The sequence below is a fragment of the Sturnira hondurensis genome, unplaced genomic scaffold (genome assembly GCF_014824575.4).
Source record: "Sturnira hondurensis isolate 20B ecotype Veracruz unplaced genomic scaffold, ASM1482457v3 Scaffold0006413, whole genome shotgun sequence".
In the NCBI taxonomy this organism is placed as follows: domain Eukaryota; kingdom Metazoa; phylum Chordata; class Mammalia; order Chiroptera; family Phyllostomidae; genus Sturnira; species Sturnira hondurensis.
The window spans coordinates 27,425,245-27,441,711 of record NW_028079044.1 but is presented as its reverse complement, the minus strand read 5'-3'; the positions used below and the strand labels follow the sequence as shown (position 1 = coordinate 27,441,711).

The 16,467-nt window shown below is 42.3% G+C and overlaps 1 protein-coding gene across 4 annotated transcripts in view; it reads right to left on the bottom strand.

The window, feature by feature from the left end:
- GRHL2 (grainyhead like transcription factor 2) overlaps positions 1-16,467 on the bottom strand; it is a 136,337-nt gene that overhangs the window by 63,108 nt on the left and 56,762 nt on the right. For all 4 annotated transcript variants that reach the window (XM_037048299.1, XM_037048296.1, XM_037048297.1 and 1 more), the window contains exons 4-7: positions 14,611-15,004; positions 8,640-8,695; positions 5,297-5,453; positions 3,381-3,492 (exon numbers count right to left, since the gene is read on the bottom strand). In XM_037048299.1, coding sequence (XP_036904194.1) covers positions 3,381-3,492; positions 5,297-5,453; positions 8,640-8,695; positions 14,611-15,004 — 719 coding nt within the window. The remainder of the gene's footprint in view (positions 1-3,380; positions 3,493-5,296; positions 5,454-8,639; positions 8,696-14,610; positions 15,005-16,467) is intronic.

Here is a 16,467-nt window from a genome sequence, read left to right as displayed (position 1 = left end):
ATAACTAGGTTGTGAGTTTGATCCCTGGTCAGGATACGTATGGGAAGCAATGAACCGATGTTTCTCTTGCACATCGATATTTCTCTCTATATCTCTCTCTCTCTCTCATCAATAAACATATCCTCTGGTGAGGATTTAAAAAAACAAAGAAATGAGGGAACTAGATGTGCAAGGTGCAAATGTCCACCCAAGGAGGAGGGACATGCCCGGTGTGCTGCAGGAACAGCCTCGCCAGGAACCTTGGAGTCAAGGCTCCATGTGCAGCCTCCTCCTCTGGGCCCCGGGACCTCAGGCTCCCACTCTCTTTGCATGGGACCCACCAACAGGATTCCGCTGGGGATACTGAGGCTCCTCCCTCTGTCAGGCAGCTAGTCCGGTGGGATAATCAGAGGATTGGGAGCAGCCTCGAAGAACAGCCAACCATCTAATCCAAGTGATATGTTATGTAAAAAATATATAGACTCTTTGTTAGGCATCATTTTTACAGGGCACAAGACACAACAGAACAATCCTCGAGCATGCGTGCTGAGGGTTGCCAAATAAGGAAAGACACAAAGATGGGAGAAAGCTCCATCAGGCTTTGCTTGGAGTGGAGGCAGGGAGGCAGACTGACGGGGAGGAGGGCAGTTATCCCAGCAGCCCTGGAAACAGTCATACACACAAAACCATGTGGTGCACAATCTGAGGACTTTGAGGTTCCCCTAATCCCGCCTACTGACTCCAAGGACCAGCGGTTACTGCCTGCGAGGCTCAGTTCAACGTGCTGACTGCAGGGGCTGGTGGAGGTTTGGGAACTACAGCTTTGGAGCCCTGCCTTGAGCCTCCAGCACCATGGAGGTTAAGAAAAAGGAATACACTAAATAATTCTGGATTCTTCCTTTTCCTTTCTGGCTACTAGAGGGGTCTCCGCCTGAACTAGCAAACGTAGAGCATGTGCGTTCGGCTCTCTTCCCCCTCAGCAGGTCGAACCACGGTGCAGCCTCACGATTCCCAACACCTCGGTCCCCGTCCCCACTGACAATGGCACCCAGCACATAGGTTTGCCATCACAGCCTCATTCCCCCTTTGTATCAGAAATGGTGTAAACAACCCACTGGCAGAGGGACACACAGTTTGATTTTTTTAATCTAGTAGATAATGAATTCTATGAGATTTTTGCATATTTCCTTATCCTGTCGGAGTACTTGTTAGGTTGAGGATAAGGGTAGAGACTGTGGTCAGAAAATCAATTTTTCGTTTGAAATGAAGGGGCTGATTTAATGCTTTCATCTCAGGTTCAGAGCAAGGATCCGAAGTAGACATGAAGCTACTTAGTAATAAGTCACAGATCTATGTGTGCACACGCACCCACACATACGCATGTATGAGCACGTGCGTGTGTACAGGGTTACTGGAGAGCAAAGTCTGGAGGCAGACAGGAGTGATAAAGGGGAGAGATAAGACTTGAAGTCCTATGAGAGCTGAGGAACCATTCTGGTCTAAGAAAAGTAAACCTTGTAACAATATCAAAGTTGAACCAACAAGTATGCCAGTAAAGTGCTTTTATTATTGGCCTTATCTGGACCTAGTCCACATTTCTATTTAATTGTTCCTCTCATTTTCTTGGGTAATAATTATAAGGCTAACTTTTCAAATAAAATAAAATGATTCCTCTGCTCCATGCAGATTGGCTACAAGGCAGGTTAAGGCAAGTATCCCTACATCCTTGTTCTAATCAGTCAGCCTTGAAGGTTCAGTGTATGACTTTGTTAATGGAGACCAGTCACTTGGGATGGTGGGTCAGTGAGCCTCTCTAGGCTGTTTCCTTGTTTACTAGATAAAGACATTGGACTGGTCGATGGAAGATACATGTCTGTGGGGCGTGTGCTTGCACATGTGAGTGTGGTGTGAGGTACAGAGTGGCATAAGCATTTTGCGGGATAAACTGGCAATTAGTTCCAATACGTTCTACAGCGAATCTCTAACTCTAACCTGGTCACTAACCTCTCTGCTGTCGGTCAAGGGCATCTAGCAAGGGTGAGGCAGAACACTGAAAAATCCCTTACTGCAGAGTGTAAGAAATCAAAGCAAACATCCTTCCGATGGCTCAGTAACACTTCCTGACACTCGACTCGATGGAAACCTTCACTTTGTCTGCACGCACTGGGGTGCACCCTCTCGGTCTGCAAAACAGGCTAATAAAGCCCATAAATGAGAAATGACTTGTTTCTAACGGAAACAATAAAAATTGTTTCCAGTGTTAAAAATTACTCAGAAACACATACATTGCTGTTTGTGTTTTTAAGCGATTTCTACGAAACTTTAACATCTGATCCCTGACTTCCCCTGCTTTCTTCTGTGTCTCAGAGGTTCATTCCTGCAAACTTAATTCATTAGGGTCACGTGTTCCATGGCTTCTGGGTACATTTGGCCAATGGGAAGCACTTGTGGGAGATTAGGAGGCAGGGAGAAGCCAGGGCACTCCTCCTCCTCCCTGCTCTTGGCATTGAGGGGAGTCTCTAGTGGCAATTCCTCTGTGATCCTACCTTCTTTTGGAAAGCCAGTCCCTCTGGGGTCACAACTCCTGATGCAGCAGCCTCCCCCACGGTTACAGCTCTCTCTGGGTGACTCCCCCAACACCCACCACCTCCTCCTTTTGAGCTCCCAGCCCAGCAGCTCATTTCTGTATTGCCTCATGGTGCCTTCAGCTCTTCCAGCCTTTGCAATGAATTCCCTCACTTGGCCCTGCTTTCCTGAGAGGACCTTGAGTCTCTCGAGGGAACTACAGGTTCTAGAGAACAAACGTCATCTTTAGGAGTATACAGACTCCAGAAAACATACTTGGCAGATTCGACACTTATTTAGTGACAGGGAGAATCTCTTAAAGTTTTCATTTGCCAGCCCATTTAGTACTAGCTGCACTAGACATGTGTTAGAGTGACGGAAAACTGGTTGGAGAATTAGAGAACTATGATTCACTACCCACTCACGTGTCCTTCACAAGCATCCTTAGAGCCAAATGAGCCTGGTCATTCACGTCGCGGAGGGATCAGAGTTTGCGTGGCCTGCCTGCCTGACTGCCCATTAGGCTCAAACATGGAAGCGCATGGAAATACGCTTTAGAAACCGACATAGTCCTTGCACCTCTAAATATATTTCTATTATCGACGGGGCACGGTTGACATTTGTAGGACAAAAAGTACTTCCCACGTAACCCAATTTTGAATCCTTAGCTGATTGGCACCCCATGCACTAACACAGGAAAAGTGCGTAGGCTCGTGCCTGGCGCATCACGAGAGCTGTGTGGGGCCCAGCGATGATTTCTGTGCTGGGCCGTCCTTCGCATTGTGAAAACGTGTCGGTTCCCAAAGACCATGCAGGGAGGTTCCAGGCCAACCTACCGATGTCGAGAACCCGCTGCTTCGCCGTGTGCTGCCGAGAGTGCCAGTACTTCCAGTATTTCAGCTGCTCATCTCGGTTTTTGTCTTCACTGAAGACCACCATCACCACACTCTGTGGGGGGGGGAGAACACTGGAATTTACTTTCTGTTCAGAGACCCAGTTGCTTCACACGATCTCTAATTCTGGGAGTTCAGCCAGCAGTATGTTCCTGTCATGTTGCTTTCCTTGCTTTACAAAGCCCAGACAAGGGGCTTTGGTTTGTTTCGATATGGTTTGTTTTGTTTTAAAATGAGCCTACTTAAAAAATAATTGGAAAGGAGAACAGCACATAGAAAACAGGAATCCTACATCATCTTTACCAGGTCAGAAACAACCAAATTAACCAATTACCAGCAAATTTAATATTTTGTGAGGTGAGTAGGAATATCAATTTTTTTTCTTGTACTGAAAACAAGCATGTTTTTGACATTTTGTGACCTTAAGCACAGAATCTGGCAGCATTTTTAGGCACAGAATTTTTGTTTCTGGCCTAATTAAGTGCCTCGGGCTGGCACATTGGATTAATGAGAGATACTAAACTAATGAGAGGAATACTAAAAGATGAGTTCATATTGATGAATATAGATCTAAGCCACAGATATTTCACAGACCACAATATACAAGGTCAAGTACATTATTTATTTTCATGTAATATGACATACTGTTAAAATGAGCTCGAGAAACTTAAGAATACAAAAACCCCTTTGAGTTCTAAATTATAAACAGCCTCTTTAAGCTAAACACATGTTAATTCACTGTCATTTAGAAGATGAAGAAGGTACCAAAACCCAACAAATAAACAAACCCAAAGAACCCTTTAGTTACATCATTAGGGATATGGCTCTCCCTTCTCGCTCCATGTCCTGCTGGATGGAGAAGTGGGCAGCTGTCCTTCCTTGTTTTTCTCACCAAGACAAAGCCAGAAAACCCAGGTGACCCAGAAATCCCTACTGCGATGATTTACTGAAAGGTAGACACAGGCAGGCCAGCCAGCCAGTGCCCGGATCCTCTTCCTTCTCTTCTACCTCATTTGTTATCTCAGGGATGGGAACCTGGGATGGGGTAAAATTGGGCTGCCCTGTGATCCTGGCCCATGCCACAGCACTCTCCTCTGGTGCGCTGGGGAGCTAAGGAGGGGGGGAGCTATGGATAAAGTAAGGTGGAATGGGCGCCATGCACACGCCAGCATAAATCATTTTGCAGCAGGGCAGGAAGGTCCTTCAACCTCTTTCAGAGCCCTGTTATAATTTTCCTTTTCAGTAGAGAGGATTACCAGTTCCCTCCCTCCCCGGCAATAGTGAGAATGCTAGAAGCTGGCAGGCTTCCAGGGCACTTTCGTTTCCCACAAATCGGACTAACACTCATGAATGTGAAAATTCCTCCAAGTCACTCCTAGCAGGGATCCTATCATGCCTCGCCCCTTGGCCTCTGGATAAGCACTGGGCTGCACACGGCTTTTAGACAAAGCTGCGATGGGTCCAGGGACACAGATGCATTGCATCCTCCTTTACAGAAGAAAACAGCAGAAATATGTAGAAATATGTCCTGGCTTACAGCTACTTACTTAAAAAATTAGAATCAGTTGATTGAAAATGACAACAGCAGCCAGGTAGCACACAGGTCATGAATGAAGTCAGAAGAATTCCTTGGATACAGTCAGAAAGCATGTTCCAACCACGTCCCTTCCCCAGGGTTTATTGGTTACCCATTAAAATGATAAACTACAAGCCAGTAAGTCCTCTTGCCCCAACTCATTGACATTTGTTCTAGAATGACTTATTTTGGAATTTTTTCCCCATGCCCTCCCCACATGACTGGGGTAGCGGTTACGCTCAGCTGAGCTCTCTGTGGAACACTGAAGAAATGCAGCGCATACCCTGACTTTGCTGATTGGGTGTCGGAAGCATTTGTTGTCTCCAGTCTCACTGAGCGTTATGGCATAAAACTGTCCTTTGTTGAGGTAGGTCATGGGGCCCTCCCCCTGCTTCTGACGGAGCGATTTGGTGGCTTCCAGGGTGTACTGAAATGTGCCGCTGTGAACAGAAAACAAACAGGGGTCAATTCACTGACTTGGACATAACTAACTCCCGGATCAATTGCACATTGATATTTTTTGTATGAATATTAACCAATATTTACTCTATTTCAGAGACAAAAACACAGCATATGGCAACAGAGATGAGAGCAGACCAAAGGTTATTGCTAGCACAATGTATACGACATTGCTAGCAGTGGTCCAGAAACCAGGCGGTTAGAAGGGGACAGAGTCCACGTCGTGCCTGTCTGATCGTGCTAGGTTGTGCCAGGTCGTGCCAGCAGAACCTCTGTTAGGCGTAGCTGGCAACAGGCAATGCCTGAAGCATAAGGATCTGCAGAATTTGCCACTTCTATCCTAGCAACAAACCAAATGTGTGAACACTTTTGTTCAACTCATGTACATACAGCTCCCCCTCTTTCTGTCTGACCAAAGTATTAAAAATCTATTTCACGTTTACAAACCTCAAAAGGTGAAAACCCAAAACTCAAACATGCACCTCTAAAACTCTAGTTGCACAACAAGGAGTAATTTTTGATTTGTCGTGTTCTGTTTTTTAAGCCTGCAGAAGAACACGTAACAGGGCTGCAGCTTCACACCAGGAGTGTGCAAAACAACGGTCCAAGCGCCAGATCCAACTCACTGCCTGTTTCTGTAAATAAAGTTTTATTGGAAAACAGCTACATTCACTCATTTATTGAGTGCCTATGGCTGCTTGTCTGTGGCTGCTCTCACACTGCACAGCAGACTTGAGTAGCTGTGACTGCACAGCTCGCCAAATCTAAAACATTTACTACATAGTGCAGTACCAAAAAAGTGTGCAAATTCTTGCTCTTAATAATTTCCCTCACCTTTTAAATACAGGACTTAACTTAAAAAACAAAACACTCATTTTCCCAATTGTAAAGAAAATATCGATTATTTAAAATGAACAGCAAATATGAATCATAATCTTTCTTAACATGCTCACTCAGAAGTATTGATTCTGCTGTCCCTCAGGAGGGCACACAGGGATGATCCAGTAACAACTTGGAGTGTTTTCTCAATCGTCAGAATCTCTTCATTGAGTCTACCTATTTTTTAGCTCTTAAAATGGCCTGCTTACAAGAGTATGGGAGTCTCTTGCTTTCTATGTTGAATATTTTTGCAATACTTAACTTGTTAACTCTTATAGTGAGAAAAAATTTGAAGGACAGAATAATATTCCTCCTACACGATAAAGATCTTAGGCTTAAGCTGACAAATGAAACATATTCCAGAATATGTATCTTAGAACTAGATGGGATATAAATCATTCAAGACAAAATCAATTCCATTATCATTTTTCCTAGAAAGGGCAATTTTAATATAGTATTGAATCATAAAATTTGAGACCTGAACAGGATATTAAGAACTGCCTAGACTAGTAGCTTGCAACTTATCTAGGACACAGACTGCTTGAAAAACAAGAAAAAAGCTCAGGGACAACTATAAAGGACACATGGACAAAACCAAGCTGGGTGGAGTCAGAGGAGAGAGGTGGGGTGCGGGGGAGGGATGGGGGTAAATGCAGACAACTGTACTTGAACAACAATCAAATAATTTTTTAAAAAAGAAGAAAGCTGTGAACCCTCTTCCCAGAAAAAAAAAACAGATATCAATATAAATGCGTTTGAATATAATTACAGGAGTTTGTGTCTCCCCAGCTTAGCTATAACAGAGGCTAAGAACCACCTTCCTCATTCCACAGCCGAGCAGCGGCTGAGAAACTCACTGACTCCTCGGCACTGACAGCAACAGAAAGAGAAACCAGGTCAAGGGGCTAGTAGGCCAGTGCTTCCATGCTCCTCGCCGACCTGACAGCTAATTATGGTGTGAACTGGGTTGATTTATAGCGTGCAAATTATATATGTATTCCCACAACTTAAAAGGTCATTTGGAACTCTAGTCTTCCCCTTGCCCCCTTCTCCATTCTGCCAAATTCTGACTAGTATGATCTGGGGGGTGATGAGGGAGCCTGAGGTTGGAGCAAGACCCCCAAGGACCAGGAGGACCTCAAGTGGAAATAGAAACTGGAGGAGGGAAATATGTGTAAAAGCCAAGAAGTGAGAAAGACAAGGGTTACAGAAGGACCAGCACATATAGGGCCCTAACCACCTTCATAAGGAATTCGTGTTCAACTCAGAAATGGGTCAGTTTTGTGAATGCGAGGGACAAATACATGCTTTGCCATTCTCTCTGTCTTCAGAGAGGATCACAGCGAAGCTCTTTGAACATATGTTCCCTCAACCTAGGATGTTCTTAACTCTCCTTTTTAAAGAAAACTCCTGCTGCTAACCCTTCAAGATCTAGTTCCGAGTCCATCTTCCTGCAAAACTTTGCCTCCCATCTCCAGACACACCTACACACTCACCCACACGCTGTAGGTCTTCTCAGCGTTGTTTACGTATCTCTGTAGCAGGATTCACCGCTTACCAAAAGTATTGCCATTTGTCCATCACCAAATTTGTCTCCTCCAAAAGTTGATGGGCCTTTTGTTAGGAGAAGTTACATCTTATCCCTAAACCCTATCGCATTGCTGGCCCATGGGAGGCACTGGAGGGTGGACTGGCTGGCAGATATGTGCAACGTGGAACGGATGGGGAAAGAAAGTGTTGACAGGGAGATTAGTTATACTGCAGTCGTTCTGGAGAATGTGAATAAGAGCACATTGCAAAGGACAGGACAGACAGAATAGAACGCGCCACATGTGGCAATGAGGTGTAAGTGCAGGAGGAAGGCAGGCAGCTCCTTATACCTCTAGAGTGGTAGCTGGGAGGATGGTTACACCCTTAGCCACAACAGGAAATAAAAGCAGAAGGCCAGATGTGAAAGAAGCGGAAGGAAGGAAAGGAGAGGGAAAGAAAGACAAGGAGCTCCGTTGTGCACATGTCGGCCTGAAGGTGCATAGGTTCCGAGGAACACCTAAGAATTGATGTCCAGTCAACAGAAGAACAAAGACAGGATAGGGGCCTCAGAAAATTGGTCAAGACCAGAAGTAGCGATGTAGAAGTCATTTATACAGAGAAGAGAATTGAACGGAAAGGAAATCAGACTGTTCAATGAAAGTATACAGAGAAAAAAGGTTTAAATGTGTAACCGAAAGGGATACATTTAAAGGCACACCGCTCATCAGTTTTCAGGGGCATCTCCTGGTACTTCCTACCTTGATGTCTGGTCATACATGTATTCCTCAGCCCCGACTGAAGCACTCCGAAATTTCTACAAAATTTCAAAGGTATAGAAATTAAAACAAAGAAGTGAGTCATTAGTACAAATTTTAAAAAATGATAAATGTGTCCACACTGTTTTTCCTCACTTTAGCAAGGAAGTTATATATTTGGTGGTATTACATTTTCAACTACATTGAAGACAGTTGTCATCTGCACACAAAACTCATGCATCACCTGCACACTGAGAATGACACTCAGCAAAACGCATCTGTCCCTGGTGGGCTAGTCACATGTCTGCAGGTGTTCTTAAAGTGTTTGCAGGGACTCGAAACTGTTTCCTCAGACATACATAGCATCTCTTCCATTTTCCATGATCCCTAGTGCTCATTCCAAAAGTCACGGATTCTGGTTTCTCAGCCAGTGGGCACAGAGAGGCCACATATTATAGTACAGGCATTATCATAGAGAGGGTTGGAGCCGTTTCAAGAGCGAGATTGTTTAGGGTCGAGTTCTAGCTCTTTTGCCTGATATCTGTGTAAACTGAGGCAAGTGCCATATTTTCTCCATCCGTAAAATGCCTCCTTATAGTCATTAGAAGGATTAATGCCTCCTTAAATGCAAATAAAAGTACTGAGAACAGTACCTGGTACACAGTAAGCACTGCATGTGTGTATTAAATTCTGATAACAGTAATAACTTGATAGTGGCCTTTGCCAAGATACTCATTACCACAATATTTTAAGAGTAAGTTTTGGGGGAAAGTCTAAGTCTTTGTATTGTATAAAGAAGTTCGGGTCCAAAGATGTTCAGTTGTGTATTTAGTGCAAGTACAATGAAATCTGCTACATTTTAAAACCTTTTCAAAAGCAGATGCACAAAAGCCCCGACTCTTGATCCATGAACATAGTAGAATATCTATGGAAAAGCACTTTGTTGACCTCTAAACACCTGGTCCTTCCACTGTGAACTTTCCTCAAGTGTCTCTTTCTAAGAAACAACCTTCCTGCTTCTCCTTTCTCTGCCGTAAACAGATGTTGACCAGTAGTCCAAAGGTTTCCTTCTTAGGAAAGGATTACTCACAGCTGTTTCACAAACTTTCTTCACAATCCCTATCCACCACCTCTAGAACTTAGTGTACTCTCACATCACAGCTTATATGTATATATTTATGGTCTTTATTTGTATCCAGTCTTATGAATTCCTTGGATCCAAGAAGATGGTTTGCCCTTCAAAGTTCACCCAAATGCATTCCAGGAATATTTCACAAATGCTTGTTGAATGGTTTAATAATCATGACAGAATCAAAGATTCAAATTTACATTTCTTTTATAATCAATCAGCAAAGCATTCAACAGGAATTTCCTGGGGTTTCATCTTCTCAGTACCAGGAGAAATAGAGAAAAACTATAAGACACTGTCCTGTCCTCAGAGAGATAAAAATTGGTGGATGAGAAGGGTAAGTTCACATAAAAAGCAACAATAATAACAGATACAAAAATACAGCAAATGACTAAATATGTGGAATCTTTCATTAATGCCTGCAGGTGTCCTGACTGGAAAATCACAGAGTGGGCATTGCCAGGAAGGGGAGATCAGCAGAATTTTAGGAAGGTTTCCTGGAGATTGTGGCCCTTGCTATGACCCTTGGAAGCCAAAAAGAACCTGGATTACCTAATGAAATTGAAATAAAGTAATCCAGGTGAGCTAGGACCACTGTGATTCAAGACAAAACAATGGGTACAGATGTGGTACATACTGGGTTGGCCAAAAAGTTTGTTACATTTTTTCCAACCAATGGCTCTGGTAGTGCTTAGTTGTCTTTAACTTCATTTGAAATAATTTTGTTAGATTGTATTTGACATCTGTCATATGAGTGTGCATTATAAAAAAACTTATCAAAATTGGTGAATTTTTGTGCATCCATTTTAATATTGAAGATGGAAGAAGATATGTAACTTTTTTGGTGTATTGTGCTTTATTATTTCAAGAAAGGTAAAAACTCCACTGAAACACAAAAGAAGATTTGTGTAGTGTATGGAGAAGGTACTGTGATTAAGTGAACATGTGAAGTTTCTTGGTGCTAATGATATTTTGGCCCAATAATTCTTTGCTGTGAGGCTGTCCTATGCATTGCAAGATATTTAGCAGCACGTCTGGCCTCTACCCACTGGAAGCCAATAGTGAGAGATAGCCAACATACTCAAAATATCCAAATCAATAAAGTTATTGCTAAAAATGAAAAGTATTCCTTTTGTTTTACAGAAAAATATAATGGACTTTTGGCCAACCCAATACGTGAGGTCAAGGGAACAGACCTGTCCTGACTATGAAGGGAGGGCCTAAAACACCAAGGTCTTCCCTGCCCAGTACAGTAGCCACTAGCCAAATGTGCTAAAGTTGGTTAGAATTAAATAAAGTTAAACTTTCAGTTCCTCAGTAACCAGCCATATTTCAAATACTAAAGGACACATGTAGCCAGGGGCTACCCCTATTGGATAGCACAAAAGAAAAGTTTCTGTTGTTGGATAAAGTTCCATTGGACAAGGCTAATCTGTGAAAAGGTAGCTATACATAGTCTAGTTAAAGATTAGAAAAATTTGGAGTAGGAGGGTAGCATGATGAAAAAGGCATTTAAGGAAATATTTCAGAGATAAAGGAGATGCATTTCCAAAGTCTTCTTTGAAGGAATATGCCGTGACCTGACTTAGTGAACCAGTACTAATAAACAGGGCTTTGAGTAAATGTATTGTTCATGCCATAGAACTCTGCAGCCTCTTAAAATATACTGGACTCATAAATTCTGCAATTCTAATGCACCAGGTGATGTGAGAAGGTCTGATAGACTGCAACTGTTCGCACTCAGAGAGATTGTTTATGCGCTGACCAAAATAGGAGTCTTGCTCCAATAACCGTGAGTGTGCGTGAACAAGAACTCTGAAAAGAATTGTTGATATGTTTAGACACAGAATTATTGTTTTCAAGTTTTAAATATTTTCCTTAATTCTGTCACATTATCGTTGTAATTTAAAAAATTAAATGTGGAGTCCACTTGGAAAACAGCACGACCCTTTATGAGACCCGAGCACGTGGGTGCATCACATGGCCTTAAAGGATTGAGTGTGAAGAATCAGAACCAAAAGGCTTAGGCCATTCTGGCTACAGTTTCCAGTTTTCACAACTGCAAACCTCCTGATATAATTTGAAGGAGGCCTAAAGGCAGACAGCCAGCCAACATCACCATACCTAACCATTGGATGATGTGGTGTAATACATCTTTATATTTCTCAATCATTTGGACCAAACTACTCCCTTCCTGATACCACTACACACACACACACACACACACACACACACAAAAATCAGTCTCTAATAGCAAATGAAACCTGCTAATTCAACAAGGGTCATAGACATTTTAATAGTATTCCTAAAAAAAGTGCTAGATTATAGACAAATTCTCCTTAGTGAAATTTACTTGGTGAAGTGACTGAGCTCACCTAATCATATAACCAGTTGGCAATGCCACAGCTAAAGATCATAATAGAACATTCCACTTAATTCATATCAGATTGAAATACAATATGCAATGTAAACACTGATTTCCAAGACTAGGAAAGCGAAAATATTTCAAATATTCCAGATTCAGTGAGAATAATCTTCATATTTAGTTTCTGGTTAGTTACTTTCTCGTGCACCTCAAAACAGAACCCCAAATACAATAGCTTCCTTTCACAAGCCTCTTTATCTCCAACGCAAACACAACTGATAACACAGCCCCCAAATAGCGTGATGGTTCCATTGACATTGGACCACATCCATGGACTCTCCTGTGACTAATGGAATATTTCTACACCATGTAAGAAAAACGGCAGTGGCAACTCTGTAGTGAAAAGTCATGTACCTCATATTCCCACGTGGAGTGATTTGCTTTTCCTAAGGAAGCACCCCTGACTGCTTGAGGGCAGGTCAAATATTCAATAATACTACAAAAGACCCTACAAAGTTTCCTTGCTCAGTTAAAAAAAAATCTGCTAATTACTTTAAGCAATACAGCGTGGGAAGCTAAGGACACTAAATTTAAGACAATATTTTCAATTATAAGGATACTGATAATTTGATCATAAAGCTACTGGAACTCAAGAATATAATGGCCTCTCAAGGACAGAGAACTTATCTAGCCTCGCTCTGCTCATCGCCTGAGTTCATAGAACGCACAGCTGGCACTCAGCACTGGCTGGTGCAGGACTGGAAGGGCTACTAGGGTGACTTGGACACCCTAACTTTCTACCAACACTGCAGAGAGCTAGTCTTTTGTATTCCTCTTCTCCTGGTCTGAAAGATAAAACATAATTATGTAGATGAAGGACACTCAGATCTAGAAAAAAGAAGACGTAGGAGTGAATCACTGTCTTAAGCAATGGGACTACTGAGATCAGGTGGTTCCACAGTGTCTCTGAGCACACAGAGGCAATGGTTAAGGACACTGGTCCTGCAGGAGGCCACCTGCGATGAGTGCTCTCTCCCACTTAGCACAGTTTGGCCCTGGGCAGACTTCTGCTCTCCGTGCCTTAGTTTCCTCATTTGCAGACAGAGATGACAACAGTAGCACCTATCTCGTGGGGGTTTTGTGGGGATTAAATGAGTATATATCACTTAGAATGATGCGCAGCACACAGTAAGTGCTTGTTAAGTGTCTGTTGCTTTTACATAGTATTGTTTAGGGACGCAGTCTCAACCTCGGGTAGCTGCACTTTGTCCCGACGGGAACTACATGAGCAGCTGGCTGCAAGTATTTGGCATGCTGCCAGCACACTCACTCCTCTTTAGGAAATTAGAAACCCTACGTTTTCCCCTTGTGCCATGGTCTTTTACTGGCCCCATGGACTGAAAAAATGGGAAGCTGGTGGCCATCATCCCAAATGCACAGGCACTGTACCTAAATGTCAAAGAAGCTGACTGAACTAATAAAAAACACATTATATATTCTGGGTCAAAAACTAAAGTGATGATCCACAATTATATCAGCAGTCAATGTTATATATTATACATTGTGATGCATACTTACCATGAAACACTACTTAGCAGTTAAAAAACCAAACTCTTAGCACAAGCAACAACATGAATGACTCTCAAAAACATTATGCTAAGTGAAATAAGACAACAAAAAGGATTATGTATCCTATTATACCAGGAACGTGAAATTTCAGAAAAAGGTCAACTATAGTGACAGAGGTCAGGTTCATGCTTGTGAAGAGGAAGGGAAAGGAGAGGGTTTCGAGTGTGAGGGGCATCAAGGAGACTTTTAAGGTGAGGCATCAAGGAGACTTTTAAGGTGAAGGGACTTTCTACGAGTCTGATGTTGGTTACACAATTGCATACGGTGCCAATGCTTCAAAGTGCGCACTTGAACCACGTGACTTGAAAGCAAACAAGCCAGCAGAGATCATTGTTTCTATAAATTCTATGGGCACATTAGCAGACTATGTAGTCTCTATAAGGTGCAAAGTACATATATACAGACTTAATTACTGAATGTATAAATTCTTTCTTGAATACTCAATCAGACAAGGTTGTAGAGCTCTATTGTTTTTTAAAAGAATGGGCAGGCAACAAGTTTAGCTACCATTTGATGGTTACAAACTAGAAGAGGTCAGTAAAACTTTAAAAAGTAGGAAGTTTCCACTCAAAAATCTCTTTATTACTCATAAATATTTAACTTTAAGACTCCAACTAAAACAAAGGACTCTATCATTTAACAGTAAAAAAAAAAACAAAAAACTATTCCTCCACACCCCTAGACCAATGGTTTATTAAAACCTGCTTTTAAAATAAACAAACCCATTAAAAAATAACTGTAAATTCACAGTTTAATTCATTTATGCCACTCAAAAAGTAAATAGAGAAAAAATAGTGAGCTGGGGGCCCTGGATTTAGGTTCTTGCTACCGACGAAGGAGGAGAGACTCACCTCTGTGGTCCCGTCCTTGAAGCTCTCGCTGTAAGTGCTGTCCGGGGTGCTGCGCTGGTCATCCTTGAGGTAGGTGCTATGGCTGGCCATGGAGGGCACGCCATACTGAGTTTGCTCAAAGATAACCACCCGCTGCTCCTCACCGTCTCCCCGGGGATAGTGCACGGGCGGGGCCATGAACACCGGTGTGAAATCTTCAGCTTTCACCACCGTGATTCCTGACACAGGGATGATGGTGGGGCCCTCGGAGACGGCCGAGCTGTACGGTTCCCGTTTTGAATTCTCCAGGTGGTCTGGGTTTAGGGAAAGGTTCACTGGAACAGTCTTTAGGACCTGTACTCGGTTTTCTCCTCCACTCACATTGCTCTGGGCTTCACTGGCGCCAAGACAGTTTCTGTGTGTTTAAACCCATCCCACAATAGGATAGAATTAGAAAAATCATCATTATGCAACTCTTAGTAACATAACTGTTGCAGGCAATAATCCATGGATGCAAATGCATAATAATCAGAGGAAAGGTTGATGATGAACTTCACAATGGGATGCAATGGACCTTTGCATCACTAGAAGTAGGACAACTACGAATGAGCCTCATGGTATCATGCAATCATTAAAGTGCTATTATAAAACAAAATATTGACCTTAAATCTAAATAGCCTTTATGTCTAACTTCCAGCTCTCAGGAAATACGGGAGCTGGAAGAAGGACTCAGACAACATCACACAGAAGCAATCAGACAAATCAGAGTGCGGCCCATCTTACTGACCTGGCTTTCTCAGTAAGTCAGAGGCATGAAAAAGGAAGAGGGTGGGAGGCTGGTTCTAGATTAAAAGAGATTTAAAAGACATAACAATCAAATACGATCTTGTTTGGATCCGGATCTGAACAAACCAAAAAGGCACTGATGAAACGATGGGATTTGGAGGTAATAGAACATGGGCCAGTGTTAGGTGACATTAAGGAGGTGTGTCGACTTAGTAGGTGTAATAAAGATTTTGAGATAATGTAATAAAATGTTCTCAGTGTTTTTAGAGATACAAAACAGAAGTAGTTAAAGGTGAAATGACATGATGTCAGGGTAACAGTATTTTAAATACTGCTACAATTTAAAAAAGAAAAGGAAAGAGCCCTGGGTAGTGCAGCTCAGTGGATTGAAGCAAAGGGTCGCTGGTTTGATTCCCAGTCAGGGCAAATTCCTGGGTTGCAGGCCTGGTCCCCCCTAGGGGACACATGAGAGGCCACCACACATTGATCTTTCTTTCCCACTTTTTCTCCTTCCCTTCCCCTCTCTCTAAAAATAAATAAATATAATATTTTAAAAAAAGAAAAGGAAAGAGAGACCAGGTAGAGATTAAGCAATTGTAACAAAATGTTATTGCTGAATCTGGAAGACGGGATGGGTATTTGGGGGGTCATTATACTATCCTCTTTACTTCTGGATATGTTTAAAAATCCTCAAAAGAAAACATTTTAAAATAAAATAATATTTTAAAATATTTTCTCACTTCTTTTTATTATAAAAAGGCAGGAGGAGAACTAACACGCTAATTTGAGGGGAGGTGAGAAGGGTATTTTTCACTTTTCTGTGGGCTAAGCTAAAATTTAGGAATTGTAGGAAAAGTAAGAAGTGAGAATTTGTCATTAAAATATTCTCACTGAATAAAGAAATAATGTGAATTCACTGATAGCTTTAGCATTGAATTACTCTCAGGGCTTAAGAAGTGGTGTAACTGGGCTTATGCGAAACAAGATCGCTCAGATCTCAGACCTGCTGGCCGGTGCGAAGAAAGAGGAGAGGATTTAGGAAATTAATTCTTGCTGGACTAGGATGAAATGTTGTCATTTAGGCTAAATTCT